Genomic DNA, 22749 nt, shown 5'->3' with positions numbered 1-22749 from the left:
ATCACTGTGGACCTTCTGGAAGTCCTAGATCAGTGGTCAACTACGCTGCTCCTGGAGATCTACCTTTCTACAGACTATAGCTCTAACCCTAATTGCCCTCACCTGATTCATCCAATGATTGCCTTCAGATGTCTTCCATTTGGGTTGGAGGTGAAACATACAGGAAGGTAAATCTCCAGAAGTGGGTTGGTGACCAAGGGCCTAAATACATGATTGACCGTGAATATGAGTGGTAGCTAGCTGTGCCAAAAATGTTCATGTGAATTGCTCTTAGGTTTGTGCTAACATACTACTAGAATCCCATAGAGGTGCTAGCAGAAATGAGCATTATTGTAGAGGTGTTTTTCTGATCATGTTTTGACATTAAGGCCCAAACTGAAAGGCCTAGCACTAACAACCTTAGTTTGTCACTGGATCTGGTCGCATGATGAGCATGACAGGTTTGTGATGTTTTTTTGTTATAAGGAGGCAATAGCTGATCTGTGCCCACCGCACTTGCTTCTTCTCATCTATCCAGATGAGACACACAGGCACATCTGTCTACGCAGCTAATATGCTTCTGCTTTTCTCTCATCTTCCCACAGCCTCTCTCTCTCCTCCTTCTGCTGCTCCACCAGTCAATAGCATATCGCCCCAGGACGAGGAACACAGCCACAGCCAGGCTTCAAACAAGCACACCAAATCAGACCAAATGAACGTTTGCCATTCAGCAGCCATTGTTTTGATTATTAGACACCCTGCAAAGCAGACTTGGTTCTTCATACACTGAATAAATCAGAGTGCATAAATCTAGTCCTGGAAGGCTGCAGAAGTGCTCGTCCTTGCTCTAACACAGCTGATTTGAATAATCAGCCAATGAAATGCAACAGCATGGAAAACCATAAATGGACCTATCATGTCTTGAACCTTCATAGCATAGTCAAAAGACTAAACACACTGAATCATAGCAGGGTTTTCTTTTCACAATTTTACATGTTTTAGTTTCAAACGATGAAATAGCAAAGGCTGTCAAAGGTAACATGTTAATAACACAATAATTATTGTTATTATTATTACGAACTATTTAATCATTGACTGTATATATTGATGTGACATTTATTCCTAGTACAAATTCCCTCTATTAGGTCAGTTAGGGACACTACCATATTTTAAGAATGTGAACTGACAGAATAATACTAGAGACAATGATTTATTTCAGCTTTATTTCTTTCATCACATTCCCAGTGGCTCAAAAGTTTACAAACATGTGGTTAGTATTTGGTAGCATGGCCTTCAAATTGTTTAACTTGGGTCAAGTTCTGGGTCCTCCTAACAGAACTGGTGTAGGATTGCAGGCCTCCTTGCTCGCACACACTTTTGGGATTGAGGTCAGGGCTTTAGGATGTCCACTCTATTACTTTCTCTTGTTGTCCTTATGCCATTTTGCTACAACTTTGGAAGTATTCTTTGGGTTATTGTCCATTTGGAAGATCCATTTGCGCCCAGGCTGTAACTTCTTGGCTGATGTCTTGAGACATTGCTTTAATGTCCACATAACATTTCTTCTTCATAATGCCACCTATTTTGTGAAGTGCATCCATCCCTCCTGCAGCAAAGCACCCCCACAACATGATGCTGCCACCCCCATGCTTCACAGCTGGGATTGTGTCCTTTGGCTTGCAAGCCTCCCCCTTTTTTCCTCCATACACAAGAATGGTCATTATTGTCAAACAGTTCTATTTTTGTTTCATCAGAGGACATTTCTCTAAAACGTAAGATCTTTGTGTCCATATGCAGTTGCAAACAGTAACCTGACCAAACTGCATTCATCTCTAGGAGACAGAACATGTCTCCTTTCTGAACAGTGTGATGGCTGTGGGGCCCCATGGTGGTTAAATTTGCATATTCAGGAATTCGGAAATTGCTCCCAAGGATGTACCAGGCTTGAGGAGATCCACAGTTCTTTTTTTGATGTCTTGGCTGATTTCTTTTGATTTTTTCATGATGTCAAACAAAGAGACAAGTAGGCCTTAAAATACTGCCATAGATACACCTCCAAATAACTCAAATGATATCAAGTAGCCTATCAGAAGCTTCTAACGTCATGATGTCATTTTCACAGTCAACTTGTATGTAAACATCTGATCCACTAGAATTTTGATTTAGTGAATTTAAGTGAAATAATCTGTTTGTAAACATTTGTTGGAAAAATTGATTGTCATTTTTAAAGTAGATATCCTAAACAACTTGCTAAAACTATAGTTTGTTGACATGGAATCTGTGGAGTGGATATATATGAGTTTTAATGACTTCAACCTAAATGTATGTAAACTTATAAGTTCGACTGTAAATGTTAATTTGTTTTTTCCAAGTAATTTTGGAGCATTTCTCTTGGTCCAGTCATCATGAAATTTTCACACAATATAAAGGATAGTTGCCATGTTCCAATGATGTGGAAAAATAAAAATAGTGGTGATATATAATATTTAAGAACATGAACATGCAGATTCTGTTGCTCTCACTGGGTGTCTGTGATGGAAATTGGAAAATCAATGTAGTATTTATCATTAGTTTATTAACATCCGACGGATCACTTTTCCCACTGGGATTTTACATTTCTGAGGTAAACAGTGGTTTTTAAGTATATGAGCTTGTGTCGGAGGTCTTTTGTGTCATAGAACCAATGTTGAAAAGCGGAACCGATGTTTCACACATTCACGTGCAGACACAAATCACCCAAACACCAACTGCCTCCTAATGGGCTACACGCATCTTATTTGCTGGGTCAATTTGCATAAAATTAATAAACTACATCCCCCAAACTCCTCTTGTCAGACCCATCACGCACCGTGTGGCCATGTTGGACAGCACCGATGCTTCCTATTGGAAACGGATAGGATAGCCATGGTGCACTGATGTGCTGGAACATTGTTATTGAACTGAGCATTTCCGGACAGATTATCAGAGCTACAAGGTGAAAGTAGCTGAAAGGTGAAAGCTCACCTCTATCTGGGAGCTGTTGTCTGCCTCACTGTCGTCCAGCACTCCAGGTAAATCCTCTGCACTCTCCTGACTGGCTCTGTTATTGGTCATTGGGCGGGGCTCTGACACAAGCCACCGCCTCCTTCTCAACACCTCCACTGTAACATCATCAGCCTGTGCCATGCCCTGAAGCGTTGTGTAGGAAACACCTGAGAAAACACAAGAGAGATGCATTCATTACGTAAAGTAAAAACAATAGACTTACAAACAAATACCTGGTTTCAAAAAAAGAAATGACCCAGAAAAAGAGTATTAGCCTTTAAAACATGACCAACAGGATTATCCTTGTACAGGCCAGACAGAACATCAGTTCTGCAGTATTTACATTGTTAATAAGAGTGGACTCATTTGTACATTCTCTGGTACAAAGGTACAAAGTTGAATAAAAGGCAAACAAGTGTAGTTTACACAGTGGTATTAGCTCAGGAAAATGGACTAGAGCCTCTGTGCTAACACGCACACACACACGCACACATACTTCAGTTGTTCTCCTTCTTTCTCGGCTTTGCTAATGTTGTCATCGCTCCTAGTCAGAATTGTTTCTTTGTTCTCAACTAAGCGATTTTGAACATGAGTCAGAAATTCACCTTTTATTCTCAGCACAGAACTCCAGAAGCCAAAAATGGCTGTTATAAAGATAAACAGCTACAGAGGATCCTAATTCTTTGCACACAAGCACACTCTGATCAAACTACAAATTATATTTTGCAACTATAAATTATAGGCTCAGTCTATAAAAGGCTATTAAATTAAATATTGAACATTTTAACGTTATTTATTATTGAAATTTCCATAAGGTGCATACTGAAACAGTGACATTTGGTTCCACTTTATTTAGATAGCCCCCAGTAATAGGTGTTGGGATTAGGATTAGGACCAGGGCTAGTCTTAGGTTAAGGTTTAAGTTTTGGGTTAAGTTTATAATTCATTAAATAACATAATTCATTAACTGATTTACTAGCACTGTTTAAGTTCAAGTAGAACCAAATATGGACTAATTTTCAACCCCAAAATACATTTGTTTATGCAGTGCCCTATTAGCCATGATGCTAACAACAATGCTGCTATAATGTTGAAAATAACAACAAATTCTGGTCAGTACTTTATGGAACAGACATGACAATGTACACTCAGCGAGCACTTTATTAGAAACACTATACTAATACTGGGTAGGGCCTCCCTTTGCTCTTAAAAGAGTTCTTCGTGGCATGTATTTCACAAAATGTTTCACCAAAAAGATTCTTTTGAGATTCTGGTCTGTGGTGACATGATTGTATCATGCAATTCCTGCAGATTTTTCAGATGCACTTTCACGCTGTAAATCTCCCATTCTACCACATCCCAAAGGTGTTAGATTAGATTCAGATCTGTTGACTGGGAAGGCGACTGAAGAACACTGAACTCATTGCCATTTTCATGAAACCAGTTTGGTCTCAAACTGGTTTCATGAAAATGAAAACCATTGCTTTGTGACATGGTGCATTATCATGCTGGAAGTAGCCATTAGAAGATGGGTGAATTGTGGCCATGAAGGGATGCACATGGTCAGCAACAGTACTCAAATAGGCTGTGGCTTTCAAGCCATGACTGATTGGTATTAACAAGTGTGCCAACAAAACATTCCCCACACCATTACACCAGCCCCACCAGCCTGAACTCTGTTGGGTCTATGGATTCATGATGTTGGCACTAAATTCTGACCTTTTCTGCATCAGTGTGCCTCAGCAGAACTTGAGATTCATCAGACCAGGTTACATTTTTCCAGTCTTCAACTGTCCAGTTGTGTCCACTACAGCCTCAGCTTTCTGTTCTTGACTGACAGAAGTGGAACCCGATGTGGTCTTCTGCTGTTGTAGCCCATCAGCCTCAAGGTTTGATGTGTTGTGCGTTCTGAGATACTTTTCTGCTCACCACATTGTACAGTATGTTTACTTGAGTTACTGTAGCCTCTCTGTCAGCTCAAACCAGTCAGGCCATTCTCTGCTGACCTCTCTCATCAACAAGGCATTTCTGTCTGCAGAACTGCTTCTCACTGGATGTTTTTTTCTTTATTGCACCGTTCTGAGTAACTCTAGAGACTGTTGTGTGTGTAAATCCAAAGAGATCAGCAGTCATAGAAATACTCAAACCAGCCCGTCTGGCACCTACAGTCATACCATGGTTGAAATCACTAAGATCAGATTTTTTCCCCATTTTGATGATTGATGTGAACATTACCTGAACCTGCTGGCTCATATCTGCATGCATTTTATGCACTGCACTGATGTCACACAATTGGCTGATTACATAATTGCATGAATAAGTAGGAGTAAATTGGGGTTCCTAATAAAGTGTCCAGTGAGTGTATATGTCAGTCTTCATATTCGGTGAAACATTTACTGAAGAGATCTTTCCACAAGATCCTCACAAAATGCTGACTATAAGAACAATCAGCCTGAACTTAAGCTAGCGGCTAATGGTCAGTCCTTTCTGGTTAATTGTCAGAAACATTCCAGTGTGGTTGGAAACTTTTGGTTCTTTGCTGTTCTGAAGCAAAATTAGATCAGTATGTTGAGCCTTCAAGCAGCCTTTTCACATTGGTCAAGCAGTAGTAGAATCTTGAACTGGGACAGTCCATGAAAAACGGTCTCACTATTAAACTGAAGGTATCTCTCATAACTGGCTCTGTCGAATGTAAAAGCAGTAAAGTCACTGATGCTGGTATGACACTGTGTGTCCTTTTTCTTTTCTTTCATGGTTAAATGAGACTTTTCCATCTGAAAGAATGTGGAGATCTAAAGGCATTTTGTTTCTCATTCCCAAGCGTGCTCTATTTTTTCTCCTTCTTCATCGATCTGTCTCTTTCTTTCCACTGAATCCACTTTGCACTCTTTCACTAACTGCTTTCATTCCTGTTTTCTGTCTGCTGTCTGTCTCTCTTGCTTTCCGAGGTCTCCCTTCTTTGCCGCTCCAGGCCAGACGCTTATGCTAATGGAGGCACTCCATAAACAAAAACACTGCCTCTCTCACCAGTCACATGACCCAGCTTTAATTAACAAGCCCTGTTTAGCTTCTCTCTCTCTCTCTGCAATGCCCATTAAGCTGCTTTCCAGTGAATTCAGAGAAAAGAGGCAGAAGAGGTTTGTGAGTGTATGTTTGTGTATGTGTGTGTGTGTGTGTGTGTGTGTGTGTGTGGGTGTGTGTGTGTGAGTGTGTATGAAGGGTTTATAATGAAAATACAGCCAAAGTAGCTAAAGTAGCTGCTGACTTAAGTACTTCATAATGTGCATCAGAAGTGTGAAAGAGAGAGAGAGTGAGGAAAGAGAGAAATAGAGAGTAGAGAGAAAGAGAGAGCTAAGGGAAGAGGAAAGAGAGAGAAAGAAAGGGGGTGAGAGAAGACAGAAAGGGAGAGAAGGGGAATAGAGAGGACAGAGAGAGAAAGATAGGATGAGAGACAGAGAGAGGGGGGAAGAGAGAAACAGAAAGGTGAGAGAGAGAGAGAGAAAGAGAAGAGAGAGAGAGAGAGAGAGAGAGACAGGATGACACAGACAGAGAGAGATGGGACACAGAGAAACAGAGAGGGAGGAGGGAGAGAATGAGTATGAGACAGAGCGAAGAAAGAAATAGTGAAAAAGCAAGTAAGGAGAGAAAGAGAGAGATAGGGGAGAGACAGAGGGAAGAGAGAGAGAGAAAGGAAAGAGAAAGAGAGAGTGAGGGAACAGATATGTTTTAACTTCCTGGAATCTTCCAGTCTGTCTCTCCAAGAAAACAACATATCTTGTTCTGCTCCATTTAGCTTTTAGCTTTGTATGTAATAAATCAAAAATCATGCAGCAGTAAAAGCTAAATTAACACGTTATTAAACCCTGAGGGCTACTTCAGAGTGACAGCACTCACACTCACCAACATACTAACGGCTTCTTCTGCTCAGTTAGATTCACGAGCATTTTAGAGCTATTTGACACACAGTTCACTCAGCTGACAATGTTCAGTTTCGCTGAGTATCTCACAACCCATTTCACACAAAGCCACATAAACATACATATTTACTGCATATAAACCAAGTAAAACTGCCGTGTGAGTTCTATAGGCTTTAGTGTGTAATCAGCCAGTCCGCTCACAGAGCACGTACTGTATTTGCATCCTGCCAAATACCATGCAAGACTCTCTGTTGTTTCAATGTGTCTGAAATGCTGGCTGACGCCCAGCTTTCACTCTTCTTCAGTTCCTCAGCTTTTCTATACCAAGACCATGAAGAATTTGGTCCACCGTCCTTTCAAGCAGTGATTTTTTTCAAGAGCAACTTTTCATGAAGACAACAGTAAACAGTCTTTAAATGCACAGATGCATCTCTATATCTTCAGTATACCCTAAAAATCTTTGCTTATGAATAAATATATTGTCTACATGAAATGGACAAAAGTACAGGCAAAACTCAAGCTTCAAAATGGCTGCTACTTTAGTTTTAACTAAAAACGATTGTGCCTCAAAGGTTCTTCATTAAAGATAATTGTTCTATATAGAACCATGAACACTCAAAGAACCATTTGCATGCTTGAAGCGTTCTTTGCATGGTGAAATGATTCTTCAGATTGATGTTAGTTTAATTTTTTGAAAATGCTTCTATATAGCACCAAAAAGGTTTCTTCTATTGTTATTCGTTTGACATTATAACAATAGAAGAAACCTTTTTGTGCCACATGGAACCATTTTCAAAAAGGTTCTGTATAGAACCACATACAACACATTCTCCATCAATCTGATGAACCATTTCACCATTGCAAAGAACAGTTCAAGCATGCAAATGGTTCTTTGAGTGTCTATGGTTCCATAGAACCACTGTCTTTACTAAAGAACCCTTGAAGAACCATATTTCTGGAGAGTGTATGTAATGCACTTTTGTTCCTTTTTATAGATAACGTCATACTACCACTTAAGTATGTCTATTAGAAAATACGTAACATCTTCACTGTTTCTATTATTTGTTAGCTACATTAGCTGTATAGTTCCAGTGCAAGACCAAAGAAACAACTTCAGATCAAACACGCCTTGGGTGATCGACTATGAGGGGTCACTGAGTCACTGATTGTAGTCCATTAAAAATCTACCCTGTTGTGGAATACTGTTTCACAGACACAAGCACAGCACTGAGGTCTCTACACCTGCTGAATCGGCCATGGTTACACGCCGGCTTTTCAATCATTTGTCTATTCACACTTCCATTAAGCCAACAGACATTCATGTGTGCAAACATTTACAAATCATGTACAATGTTGACAGTATTCAATCTGAATTAGCCAGGCTTTTCATAAGAGAAGTGCAATGATAATTATTATTATCGACATAATCTTCATCATTGACATATTCTTGTTTTAATGATATTAGGATGATTTGATGAAGTTCGCATACAGTCATTGTGTGTTTTGTGTAATTAGAGACATGTATGGTGATATATATATATCTCTGCTGTTGGAACAAAACCTTGTATCTCCAAAATGATAACTTTACAGTAGGAGGAAAAAACATTCTTTACTCTTAATGTAAGTCAGTGTAAAGAGAAATTTTTCCAAGTAATTTTGCACCATTTCTTATCATCCATTCATCATGAAATTTACACACATGGTAAAGAGCCACAGGCACTTTCAAATTATGTAAAAAACTGAACAATGACAAAAATGGAGATACGAGGTTTTGTTTCGACAGCAGCGATATGGGTCATTCTATAGAAATGTCCACTTTTTTATCTATCCACGGGAGGAGAATAAAGTAGGTCATATGAATATATATACATTTGATCTTGAAAGTTTCTGAACCCTTTAGAATTTTCTACAGTTCTGCATACATTTGATCTAAAATTTCATATTAGATCCTTTTCTAATATTTTTGTCTCATTTGTTTAATTTGTTTTTCTTTATCTACTATAAGGACTTGTGTGAAATTTATGCAGGAATATAGAAAATTCTAAAGTGTGCATTATATGTGTATATATATATTATATGTGTGTGTGTGTGTGTGTGTGTGTGTGTGTGTATCACCATGTATCATTAAAATGAATAAACATAAGCAGTAAAAGCTTTTCTTCTTTTCAAAACAAGTACTTTGAAAAGTTAGTGTATTTTATGAGCTATATCTTGTGAGTTAGTTTGAAGAACAAAGTTAGCTTGCAGATTTCTCCTCAGTGCTCCCAGCCATCACATGGAGTTGTTAAATTCCATCACCAGCACACCTGATTTAACATAATGAAGTATGCATACGCCAAAGCAGATACTGGATGATAACTACAATTGATACTGTCATAAGGAGAAGTTTGGAAATGGTTAAATGAAAATGTAAAATAGAAACTAAAAACTTAAAAAAAAGCACATATAGGTCTTTCCTATGCTCAGATTATGGTTTTTGAATGATATTTTACAGTTGCAGTCAAACAATCCTGAAACCTGGTGTTGCAGCCCCTTGAACTGCCCCCCAACCCCCAACCTCCTCCCAGCCCCCACCATTTCCGCCTCCCTGACCGTAAGCAACTTTGATGAGTAAGGGCAGCTGAATCTGAGGTAATGGTGGGATGATCCTTTGAAAGACCAGTCAACAAATATTCCTTCAACTTCAAAGCAAAGCAGGCCTGAAACTGAAGTTTATGTAGTTCTGTGTAATTGTTGTTAGAAGCTAATCTTACAATAAATACATAACAGCTCATTCTCCTCATCCGCGCACCACTCCCCAAGCGGAACGACTTCTTTTAAAATGAGGGAAAGAAACAAAGCTGCAATCCTTCTTCAAAGGCCAAATCTCATTTCTCCCACTCCATTCATCCCTCCGTCCCTCCATTCATCTTTGGGGCGGCCTAATCTTTCCCCCACTCCGCCAAAGCACCTAAGCACAGGACAAAAGTGCTCTCAGAAGAAAAAAAAACCTCAGAAAGACTCTTGCGACTCATTCCGCAGAGTGCACTTTTTCCTCTGCAGCTCCATGGCTCCAGGTTGCTCTTTTAAAGTCGTGAGTGAGTAAGTATGCGAGTAAGTCTTCTTGGTGCCAAAGCCTTTATATAAAGCCTATTATATATAAAAGCAAAGCTGAAGGTGAAATAGGAGTTACTGTCAGACGCTCCAATTGAAGGCCAGCGACAGACCCTGCCACAGCATGGCATGCTGTGAAAGACCACCACAGCAGGAACTGAGTCGCACTCTCATTTCCTACTATATATTTTCTCTCTCTCTCTTTCTCTCTCCTTTCATATGAAACTAATCCCTTTCCTTTCCTCCTTTGTTTCATTAATTCTCTTGTTCTCTTAACGGATGGTATATCGTCTTCTTTTGACCCCTGAAAGCCTCTCAGTTCCATTAACTACTTCCAGTCAACCTTTGCAGATGATGACTAAAGCTGGGAAAACACTTTCTTCCATTCTAGAAGTATTGTTTTCATTTGATTTACATTACATAGTTATTTAAGTGAATTACAAACTTAACTACAGTTAGTAATGAAATGAATTACATTTACATCTAAATTACTGCTAACATGTATGGTAGTTGGCCAATTTACCTTTATTTTAGCCCATCTGTGCTTTAATTTTACGACATAAATAATCGGGGTGTAACAATGTAAACATTGAAACATTGTGATGTCGGTATTCCAAAATTGTGACAGTGTTCACTGTGGAGAAGTGACAATACATAATGAAGAATGGCCATTCAGTTATTTATGGCATTGAATGCAACTGCACTGGTCGAGCAGCAAAGTTTGCAAACAACTAGCACCAATCAACAACTCACTCTATCATGTCCTTGTACAATAACATGGATGCAGTCAACATTTTTTTAAAACTTTGTTCAAGATGTTGTGAGAGGCCTGTGTAGTCCCTCTTATTCGGATAACTGTGGAAAATAATCTTCATTAACAGTTAAACCAGGCTGGTGGAGATTTTATTTCCTTTGTTTTACCATTTTGTCCAGTAATTTTTCGACATCTCCTACACTGAAGTCGATGCAGGAGAACTTACTCACTTAGCCCTTTGCTTTCTTCTCTGAAGCTATTTTACCTGAAGCCATTAAGTGACCCATTTCTCATGCTAAACGAGAGCTGAGACAAGTTTATAGTCATGTTTTTCCCGAGACCGAAGTCGTTTTTCAGTCTTAAACCTGTTGCTGTGGTGTGAGGATGTCCTAAAATGTTTGGTGTATCACAGAGGCTTTTTACAGGTTTGTTATATACCTACAGCACCAGCACAACTGCATTCCTAGAAGAATCTCATCTTTGTTAGGTTCAGTAAATGTTGTATTAATGTAGGATATCACATCACCCAATATTTAACAGCTCACTTCTGTTGATGTGTGGGATTATACTGCTGGCTTGCTGTGGTTTGCACAAAATAAATCAATACATTTTTTTTAAGCTGGTGATAAACAAGTTTTTTACTATCACTGGGGCTTTTACCACAGTAACTTTATTAACTGCCACCAGGCACAGGTCTATGTGAGAATACTGAATCATACACAACATATCGAGTTGAGTGCATCATTATAACCCTATGTGAGCTAGCAAAGTAAACAAGGGCTGCATCGCCTCTGAATGCTGTTGCAAAACCTCACCAAAAATGTGAGGTTTGGAAATATTTTGAAGTGTATGAGCAAGAGTGCAAATTTGGTCTGACAAGTTAGAGGACCTCGAGACACTGCCCAGCGTGCACACAGAATGCAAAGCAACTCTGTTTTGGCCTGTAAAGACTACAACATTGTCACGCAATAATGTCACTCTCGAAAATATGTTATTAACAATATAAACCATGCACTTTCTTTGAGATGCCACAATTTCTAATTACATACATATAAAAAGTCAATTGGCAAAAAAAAGATATTTCTATTTTAATGAATTTTAAAAAATAATGTTTTTTATTGTGCATTCCAGGTGACAATCAAATGAGTAATGAGTCTGCAAATTTTCATCACTTTATAAATTATGCTGAATGTAGACAATATTCAAACTAAATTAACTTTTTCACATATCATTTCATTGAATTTTTCTAATTTTATTGTGTTTAATAAGATATAATATTTAGTTTTATTAATGTAAATTTTACTTAATGATTTCAATGTATTCAATTTTAGTCTCAGTTTATTTAACCAAAAATTTTTCCACAAGAATTTTCAGGCTGTTAAAATATTATGGTCACGTTTTCTGAAATTTTATTTATACAGATATGGCAAAGATGCAACTGCACACATATATTTTATGATAAGTAACTCTGTTATAGCTCGCAATGACAACACAATATCAATAGTGTAGAGGAGTTCATATATATATATATGGTCTGTGCAAAAGTTATGGCACATGTTATATTTTATGCTATCAATAATAATAAATAAAATTTGTGCACAAAAATTTGTAGAACTATGTAATATCTAAATTTGCTCACTGTAGAGGATGTGTTAACTTATTTTTCAAATCAACAAACATGCAATTTGATTGGGGTTGTTCAAACTTTGACATACATCTATATATTAATTATAACATAAGCATGCATTTAATTAGCCTTAAATGCATTAATTTGCCTTAAAAGTGTTTCATTTGAACAGCAACTAAACACTAACACTGTCTTTGTTGCAAGTTTCTTTAACCTCTCTTCATAAAAATGCAGTGCACTTTCCACAGATTTTCTCCTCTGGTTTTAAAGCACTAAATGAGTGAGAAATAATTAAACAAAACATAAAGAGAGCTATTCATGACAGATTAAAAAACAGCTTTCTGAAAAGGGCAAAAAATCTTGTGTGAACAGTATGAAATGCTAACAAACCTCTAAACACAGCAGGGCAATGCTATAAATATGGTGCAAGACAAAAACTCAGCGCCATAGACTGGGAAATGAATACTGCAGGAGAGGGAAACTAAGAGGTAGAAGGTAATAAAGGTAGAGAGGGATTTTTCCCTCTCCACTTCAGCAGTTCTCAGAGGCCTGCTGAGTATTTATTCTGCGACTGACAGCCAGACTCAATGCCACTGACAGCGTGCTTCTACCCGGCCCACACCAACAACGTGTGAGTGTGAGCATATGCGCGTGTGCGCGTGTGTACAGACATTTGTGTACGACAGTGAGATAAATGACTTGTGAATGAGCGTGTCAGGCTGCGGCAAGTCGAGATGCCTCTATGCTGGAACAGTTTGCTAGTTTTTCTCCTTCTTTATTTACTCTTTCAGCGCTCAAACTGGAAAGGAAAGGTTGAAACAGTAGCGTAACTTCTTACAGTGGAGGCTATCGCACTAGGCCCCATGGCACAGTGGGGCTTGCCGCGACTGGACACCCTAAAATCTTTAATGGGACCATCAAATAGATACTGGAACAACTGTACACCCAATACTCACATCTGATTTCTTAACAACATACCTCACAAGTTATCTTAACTCAAGGCCAGTCTCATTTTATTATTACATAATCGCCTGATCAGAATTATATGAGATTACATATGTATGTGTGTCTGCACTGTGACACACTGGCGACCTGTCCAGGGAGTTTCCTGCCTTCTGTGTTTTCAGTGCCCCCTATGACCCACAAGGATAAGCGGTTTAGAAAATGTGTGTGTGTGTGTCAGAGCTAGAGAAAGAGTGAAAGCTACAACACAAAGAAAAGTAAACAGAGAAAGTAACACTGCTCTATCTCTGTCACCTCGACTTCACTGTGCTCCAAATGTAGCCTGCTGATGTGATTACAGTAATGCTGAATAAGCGCATGCATGTCTCTAGGACATGTATCTTCCTTATTGTGCTATCAGGGGCAAATATCTGGGTATTAGAATTGATTCCAATCTTACAATTAAAAGCAAAAAGTAGTAAATATTGTCAAATTTTTGCTGTATCAGAAATTGTTTAACCACTAAACAGAAACACTACATTTCATTGCAACAATTGCTCCGTAATTGACTGACTGTGTTACTGACGGAAAACCTGGATGGAATGGGTAGTATTAAAGCCAGTGTGGGAAAGTGAACATTCACCATTGTTAGTTTGGTGCTATAAAAAAGAAAATCCCATAGATGGGCAAATAGATTTTAACATCATGGCAATGATGGTAAATTCTGGTCTAAACAGGTAAAAAAGTGTAAAACCATTCAATTGTTTCACTTTTTTCACTTTGCTAACCTTCTGTATGAGAATGACAACAACTTGGTTATCTGTTTGTCTGCTTCTCATATTTCAAACTCATATTTATTCAGCAGAGTGCCAGGAGAGTGTCGTCATCAAACGGCGGCAACATTGGTTGACCTATTTGTATATTGTGATGGATAACCGTCCTCCAGTGCTGATCTTCATCATGTGCACCTATAGCAGAGGAGGCGCTGTAAACGCAGAACTGACCACAATAATTATGTTAATGTGATAGTTTGAGAACTGTTAAGACTACAAGAGGACTGATGACATTTATTATTACAAAGCAATATACTGTTTTTGTTTGGCAAAAAACAGTCCTTTTTTACTTTTTTGCATAATGTGAAAACTGTTTGAATTATGTTAAAATGTTGTGATGAACAGATCAATAGAATGAAAGGCCCAATGGGTCCAAAATTACTTGCAAAAATCTTTTCAAATTTACTTGCATTACAAGTTAAGAATGTTTTTCCTTCTCCTGTCAAATTGCAATTTGGGAGGTATGAGGCTTCGTTCTCACAGTGACGATGTTTACGAGCTTTAGTGTGTAATTACTCTTTAAAGTTTTGCACTGGGGTCCATACAATCCTAGTTACACCACTAGGTTGAAAAATATAAACTCCATAATTTCAATAAATCCTAATACTGGTAATTATTTCTTAAACATCTGTACAAACATCTGTCATTCAAACAAAGCCTGCACATGCAATAGCACTTAAAAACTGCCAGCCTTTCAATTTATTTCACAACACACAGTAAAATAAAACACATGTACCAGGCTGCGTAACACCGTTCATCACCGTACTGCTGTTTCCATTTAAGGACAAAATATTTTTAGGGCACAAAGACAGAAATAACTACAAGAAAAATTATGTCAGGAACAAACAGAATGGCTCACTTCAAATTAAAAAGGACTTACAGATGAATGCTTTGAACTCGACTACAGGTGAAAACGAAGGTTAAGATCCTTGGCTTTCAGAATTTGACGGTTATTCCGACAGTGTGAGTGTTTAAACATGTTCTGTTGATTTTGGGTGTTAATTCTAAGTGCACTGCCGCTCAGGAAGAAAAGCAGATGCCAAGAACTGACTAATGGACAAAGCTAAAGAGATGAAGACTTTCTTTTGATCCCGGCCTACTGTGTGTGTATGTAGGTGTGCAGGTGTGCGTCTGTGTATGTAAAGTTACCCACAAGTGAACTTTGTACTGGTCACTTGTCTCAACAAGTCAGAGTGACTGATTTATTCTTCTTAATTGCAGGGATACACAGAGAAGCAGAACACAAAGGAGAGGAAAGTGAAAAGAAAAAGAAGCCCACATGCTGAGTCATCCTGAGACATCCTGAGTCACTGATGTGAAACGGATGAAGTCCCAGTGAGGGGGCTCTTATAAAGCACCCTTGCAGTGCCAACGCGCAGCCTGCAGCTGAATATCACACTCCACATCGGGGACTTTTTTAAGCAGCGACTTTTTAAAGCAATGACTTTTTTAAACAATGAACAAAAACAGCGTGCGTCTGTCGCTGCTTCCTGTCGCCATAGCCTGCTGTACTACGGCAAAAAGATTAGTTTGATGTAGTTGCTAAAATGAGAGATTTAAATAAACATTCAGGGCTACAAATAATGTTTAACATGTGTCGTGCTATTACAGTATTCAGCATTATATCCCTCAGCCTCTTCAGTTTGACAGAATTCATGATTTTATACATTTTCACTGTTTTTGTTCACACAATTCATTTGAAGTTTACCTCTGGAGTGCAGTATATGTGAACATGGAACATATGAAGAGACACATTCATGCTGGATAACACTGTTGTCCCACACATGGTTGACCTGGCTGGGGGTTTAATTCCCTGTCCAGACAGAGTCTGTGGTCAAGTTAGCTAACTTTTTTGATCTTACAGCTTGTCGTCTTCTTTAAGAAAAAGTTTTAAAAGACACTGGTTAATTTCATTTTGTTTAACATTTTTACTTAAGTTTTCCCCCTAATACAGTCATGACTAATTCCCACCCGCTAGCTAGGTCTCCCCCTTATCACACGAATCTACCAAGCTAGTAACACACATGGTAGCACGTGCTCACTCCAAGGCATGTGAAGCGCCACCGCATGCTTTCAAACTGCTAATAACGTAATGTCACTGGACAGCTCAAGATGCTTGGATGATGGCTTTGAACTCAATCACAGGTGAAAAAGAAGGTTAAGATCCTTGGCTTTCAGAATTTGACTGTTATTCCGACTGTGTGAGCATTTAAACACATTCTGTTGATTTTGTGTGCTGCTGCTAATGGGCAAAACTAAAGAGCTGAAGACTTTTTTGATCCAGTCTACAGGTGTGTGAAGGTGTGGGTGTGTGTGTAAAGTTACCTACGAGTGAATTCTGTACTGGTCACTTGTCTAAACAAGTCAAAGTGACTGATTTATTCTTCTTAATTGCAGGGATACACAGAAAAGCAGAACACAAAGGAAGACAGACGTTCTTCAGCTCTTTTTTGAACGATAACTGCCGCCGTTCTGTTACAGCAGCTAACAGAAGCATTGGCTAGTGTCACATTGAGCGATGGAGGGAGAGGGAGAGTCATCCAGAGGAAGCAAGGCCAATTATGCTCTCTTGGCTACTGATGGCTAGGGCATCACCAGGGGTCGAGCTCACAATCCATGGGTGACGGGGTCAGCGCCTAGACAGCGGCTTCACTCAGGAGCCTTCCACTTCAGTTTTTCTACTTTTCTTGAGGTGAGCAAAAACTGTCAAACACTACATTCTGTGACATGACTTTGCTTTTTGGTTTTTGTAGCTACAGTAAAATACATTAATGTGGATTTATTTCTGTAGCTCTCCCTACAGCCGTTGATGCTTCAAGTCCCTATTGACTTTTGAGGATATGACTGGCCGTGTCCTGCTCTGACCCCCGCTGGCATTAAAAATTATTACCCACTCCTGTTCCTCTATCCTTGACACATTTGCCTCTGTTATCCCTGCTCCTTTATATGGATTTGTGCTGCCTAGAGTGAGGCCAATTTTTGAATTTACCTTATTCCAGGCAAGGAATACACCAATGTGAAAAAAACTGACCTTTTCATACAAAGGCCTTAACATGGTCAATGTCAAAAATGTGCTTACTTTTGAGCGGTTCAGAATCTTGAATATTTCTTGTCATAACTTTTATTGCTTTTAATTTTTTAAAACTTTTTTTCCAAGTTGAAATGAAAAAATCCCAGATTTCCAGTGTAATCTCAGACGTTTGGAACCCAATTTATATACAACAGCATATTGATAATAGATATTCAAAATGCTTCAAGCCTTAGTGTACGTTGGACACGTCCTGCATACAGGTGTGAATTAGACACTGAGAAGCAGGAATGCATAAGTTGTGGAGCTCAGAGACCATTCCGGTAAAACAAAGCTGTGAATCACAGTGACTCAAAGCTTATTCATTATTATTCAATGAGAACTACTAACAGAGCTATTTCTCACACTGAAAAAGAGCAGATCTTCATTTTCACATACCTGCACACACACACACACATCTGTAGTGGGGTACAAAAGTTTGAGACCACACTGACATTTTTTTTCATTGAAACTTGGAAATGAACAACAGAAAGTTTTACAATTATAAACAAAGAAAAGTTATGATGAGCAAAATGAAAGATAGTATTCACAATTATGCAATATTTAAATATCAATATTCAAATTAAAGCAAATTTGTGACCCTGACCATGTTTAGGCCTTTGGACAAAAAGGTCATTTTTTTGTCTTAACTCTTCCACTGAAGCTCATGTTCAGACGACTCATTTATCTTCTCATCAGAGGCTTTTGCACAAACTTGCACACCCGAATATTTGACTATTCTGATCTTCGTTTGTTGATTAGGTATTCAGTTTAAATTTGGGATTCAGATACCTGAATATAATGTAGGGTATCAATAAAGACAAAGTGCAAATCACTGTAATGTTCAGGGTTCTTGGGAAAAACTTCATTAACATAGCTTTATTTTTCTAACTGGAAACACTGGCAAACACAGAAAAAAGAAAACCACCCTCTCAAGTTCTAACAGCTAAAGACACAGCCCTCTGCTCTACTCTGGAAAACCCACAACTCCACTCATATTCAGGCTCTTCAGCATAAAAATAGACAGATTCTGATATGAAAACAAGTAATAAAAAAGAAAGTAATAACTATAACACTCAATTTTGTCATGTCTGGTAAAGCCAGAAACTCCCTAGCCCTTGCTTTTCTCTGACTGTGCTGACTGTGCTCTGGCATGCTGGAGTTACTCTCTCTCTCTTTAAGAAAGACAGTGGTGCTTTCATGTTTGCTCCCTTTTAACACATCATATAACTGCTACGGAAGTGACTCAGAACAAGGCACACCAGAGAACATTACTGTCTGTCTCTACTGCTGACCTACAGCTCGTTTACACTATTACACTGCAGCACATTCAAATGTCACGATGCAACTTCTACAATTTCTTTTCTTTCTTAGTCTTGTCTTTTCTCTTAACCTCCTGGGAGAATGTACGCAGCGTAGACTATAACCTGCACAAGAACACTAGTCTGAACTCCACATTCTATTGTAGTCATTGACTATACATCATCTGAAACATGTTTGTCTTACTGAGGGAAGGACACAATTATCTTGCTATACATATACAAAGTCAATAAACCTCAACCTCTAATGTACAGTCAGTCTCTACTGTTATCAGATTGACTCTCTTCATAGTATCACTTTAGATTATTATCTGAGAAAATATACTTATATTAAGAGCAATGTTGTTCACCTCAAGCTCACCTCAAACTGAAGACTTATCGCGTTACCTGCTGCACAGGGGAGTTCTTTTATGAGAAAATGTATAGGAACATGTTGGCTAGCCTCATCATAGCCATCGCTACTGCTCCAGAACCATTGCTGAGATGCCCTGGTTTAAGGTAGGAGAGAATTACAGAGTGCAGAAAACCACAAGCCAACATTCAAACCACACAAACAAACCACACACCACACTGGTTTGTTTTTATACAGAGTCTGAACATGGCGGTCATACATATGTCCAAATGTGTATACATATAACTACCTATATGTAACACTACTAATACTACTACTACTACTACTACTAATAATAATAATAATAATAATAACAACAATTATATCTTTATTTGTAGATCACTTTTCATACTGGTGGCAGCTCAAACTGCTTTACAGACAGGTGATATAGCTTAACAGTAATAGAAGGACTTATAAGTATTCATTTAAAGACATATAAAAGATTAATACCAGAGATAATACCATAAGATAAATACCAGAGATGTAGGATTGTAACACTAAGTTAAAGAGATATGTTTCAAATGTTTCTTAAAAGCGTTATATATGTAGTTTATATGTAAGTCCTTATGTGAAATCTATATGTAAAAAACAATGTTATATATTATACATGTAAGTACCTCATTGTAATAATGTAACCATGTTATATATGTAGTTTTTATATGTAGGTACTTATGAGTAATTGTATTACATGTAACTACCTATGTGTAATAACTATGATACATATGTATTATATAATGTAACTACTTATATGTAATAGTCATGTTATACATACATTTTACATATTACATATTAAGTACTTATGTAAAATGTTATATAGGTAATTTTCTGTATGTAATAAAAGTTATGTATTACACATGTAAATACATGAATGTAGCAATGTTATGTACGTATATAATATTACACGTATTAGCAATTTTATATATGTACTATATATGATATAAATACATATATGTAATAAAATGCTGTATGTGTAAATACCTATATGTAATAACAATGTTATATATGAATTACTTAAATGTAAGTACTTATATGTACTAATACGTTGTGCATATAACTACCAATATGTATTGTATGGTGAAATATATGAAAACACACATGTGCACACACATTAAATAAGTGGTATCACAGAAAAGAACACATTAGCCTATTCAGCTCTCTTTCCATCTGCAGGCAGTTATGATGTGTAACCTAATATGAAAGCTTAATGAACACATTCATCTGTTCTTCATCTGCCTTTTCCAGTCATCCCTTGTTTCACATCCAAGCCTTACAAACACTGTGCAGCTCCACCGTCAGCTCCTCTTTCTGCCTTTGCAATCATAAACACTGTCCTATTACTCCTGGCTGTGAAAAGTGTGGGAAAATGTGCATTTAGTGTTCTGGACAAACAGAAAGTGAGAGAGTAAATTTCAGACATATTAAGACACGCTCTCCACCTGTAAAGTTCTCACGGGGGAACAGCCCCCACCCCTCTTGTGTTTCTCACATTCTCTCTCACTCTGCCACTTTGGACCGAAGCCTAAATGTTGAGGCAGGTAAAGTCACATAACGGTTACCTGCGAAAAGTCAGTGTTTCCACACGAGTTAAGTGAAAAATAAAAACGTACAAAAAAATTCCCTCATCCTAAATGTAACTAAATAACCAAGACATGTTTGCTTTTTTAGTTTTGCACAAATGCTAAATGAGAGCAGCATATGCAAAAGATAAGTATGCAGTGTAAACTTGTACAGTAATTAAATTTACTAAACCAACCAAACGGTGCCTGTCCTCCAGGTTTATACAGGTTTTGCACAGTGGTATATTAAGTATTTAGTCTAGAGATGGACAGATCAGTGTTCTCAGGACAGATACCTATCTCTGACTGCCTTTCAGCACGATCAGCCGATAGCCGATACCAATCGAGGGCAAGGCTGGATGCCACATTTAGAGGCGCAGAAGCATATCTCAACAGTAAACAAATACACCCTTCAGTGCTCTGTTGGAAGCTCTGCCCTCCAAATTCATGGGTGTGCATTGCCAAGGCAAACACTTTTTTAGATCTTCATGGCCATAAAACCCTTTGCTAACATTGTATGGACAAACGCCATGATATAACGTTAGAGCGAACAACAACACAGGTAGTAATGTAACTAACATTAGCTAGGTTGTGGGTTAGCAAACTCACTACCATTGCTACTGTGGCGCTAACATTCATTAGCAAACAGGACAAACAATGCTGACCTGTTGATTCTGTGAAACATTACCTGCCTGTCAATCAGAAACAGAGCAACCTCCTCATCCCTTTCCTGGCTTTCTACTCTCGATGAAGCTGTAGTCAGCTTCTTATTCGCCATACGATGACATACAATCAGTTTTGTAATTTTGTGTCTTATATTCAAGTCATAGGTCCTGAAGCTACTGCCATGTAGACTAAGATAAGATTAGCGCTCAGAAGCTAACATGCTAATAGAAATGAATCCTCAAAGCTTTGACAACAAACCATGTTAATTACAGCTCTACACTTTCACACAGTTTGCAGCAAAACAGGAGCCAAATATGTAATAGTACACTTCAGGAAAAATGTTTCTCATTAGTGAAATAGATATGATGAGGCTGAAGTTGGCTTCCTATTTGCCAGCTTCTCATTTGAATTTTCCTGTTCCACCTTAAATGGTGCAGCAGTTACATTCTGGCACCTGAGACGAAATATGGCTTACATGTTTTACGTCGCTGATCAGCTGTCAGATTCGGCTAAGCTAGAGAAATATTGACTGATATATTGACTGATCGCATATTTGGGTACCAATACAGATCGATCCTTCCATTTCTAATTTAGCAAAAAAGGGCACTATTCCATTTGGAACAAAAGGGTCAGGGGCTCGGGTGCATTTAAGTGTGTGAGAAACAAGAGCCAAAAGAGCTGAGGCTGAGGTTACAGCACAAACAGATAATGGTAAGCGTGATAAATGAGAAAGAGAGAGAATGAGATCATTAAAGGCATAATGAAAGCATACAAAGCAATAATCTTGATAATGAGCCTTTATAGATTATCATCACATCTCTGAAAGGATTTCTGTCCACTTTATTGTAATATATTACTGCAATATTTCAAACTCTCTAAACAGATTTTAGGTGAAAACCCTCAACACTGGCACTATAAACATCACTTAGTTAGTCCGCATTGACAAAACTATGAAAACATCAATTATTTTAATAGATTTGAGATGATGCAAAAACTCATAGACAAAACAGGCTCACAGACAATGACAGGTGTGTGTGTGTGTGTGTGAAGTGACAGGTAGCTGAGTTCAGTCTCATTGTCTGCTTAAAATCAATACTGACACCCACTAGACCTCTACTGAGTCCGGCAGAGGTCAAAGCACCACAAACTTTAGTGCCTCTCCTCCAGCACACACTGCAACTCAAATAGGCTTAATTACTGCCTGAGAAGCTGAAACATGTGTTACAGCAGGGACATACCACCAATTCTTCAAAATTTCAAAATTAAATGGTTAAGATGTAAACAAAGTTAAGATGCAAACAAAGTCATTCAGTGTTGACTTTGAATTGTTCAGAATTGCTCCCAGCGTGCTTTATTTACATTCTAGTGACCCTTTATTTTAAATACAGGGCATCAAACTCTAGCATAGCCATAGCATGCTTATATTATTTGTACAAGAAATGTCACACATTGTTTATCCATACCTGAAATGTTGTGAAAACCTACATTGGAAACAAGAAAAAAACAAACAAACAAACAAAAGAATACATTCACACATAAATGTAGTGTAATGTAAATGTAAGTGTAGTTATGTAACATATT

At 38.1% G+C, this 22749-nt stretch overlaps 1 protein-coding gene across 1 annotated transcript in view; it reads right to left on the bottom strand.

Annotated features, from left to right (window-relative positions):
* The window catches only part of plxdc2 (plexin domain containing 2), a 176281-nt gene that overhangs the window by 109875 nt on the left and 43657 nt on the right, over positions 1-22749 (bottom strand). The window contains exon 2 of the mRNA XM_036596551.1: positions 2983-3170. Within this exon, the coding sequence (XP_036452444.1) occupies positions 2983-3170 (188 nt within the window). The remainder of the gene's footprint in view (positions 1-2982; positions 3171-22749) is intronic.

This window comes from Colossoma macropomum, unplaced genomic scaffold (genome assembly GCF_904425465.1).
Source record: "Colossoma macropomum unplaced genomic scaffold, Colossoma_macropomum, whole genome shotgun sequence".
Classification (NCBI taxonomy): domain Eukaryota; kingdom Metazoa; phylum Chordata; class Actinopteri; order Characiformes; family Serrasalmidae; genus Colossoma; species Colossoma macropomum.
The sequence above is the reverse complement of the archived record's forward strand: the minus strand, read 5'-3'. Positions and strand labels throughout refer to the sequence as shown.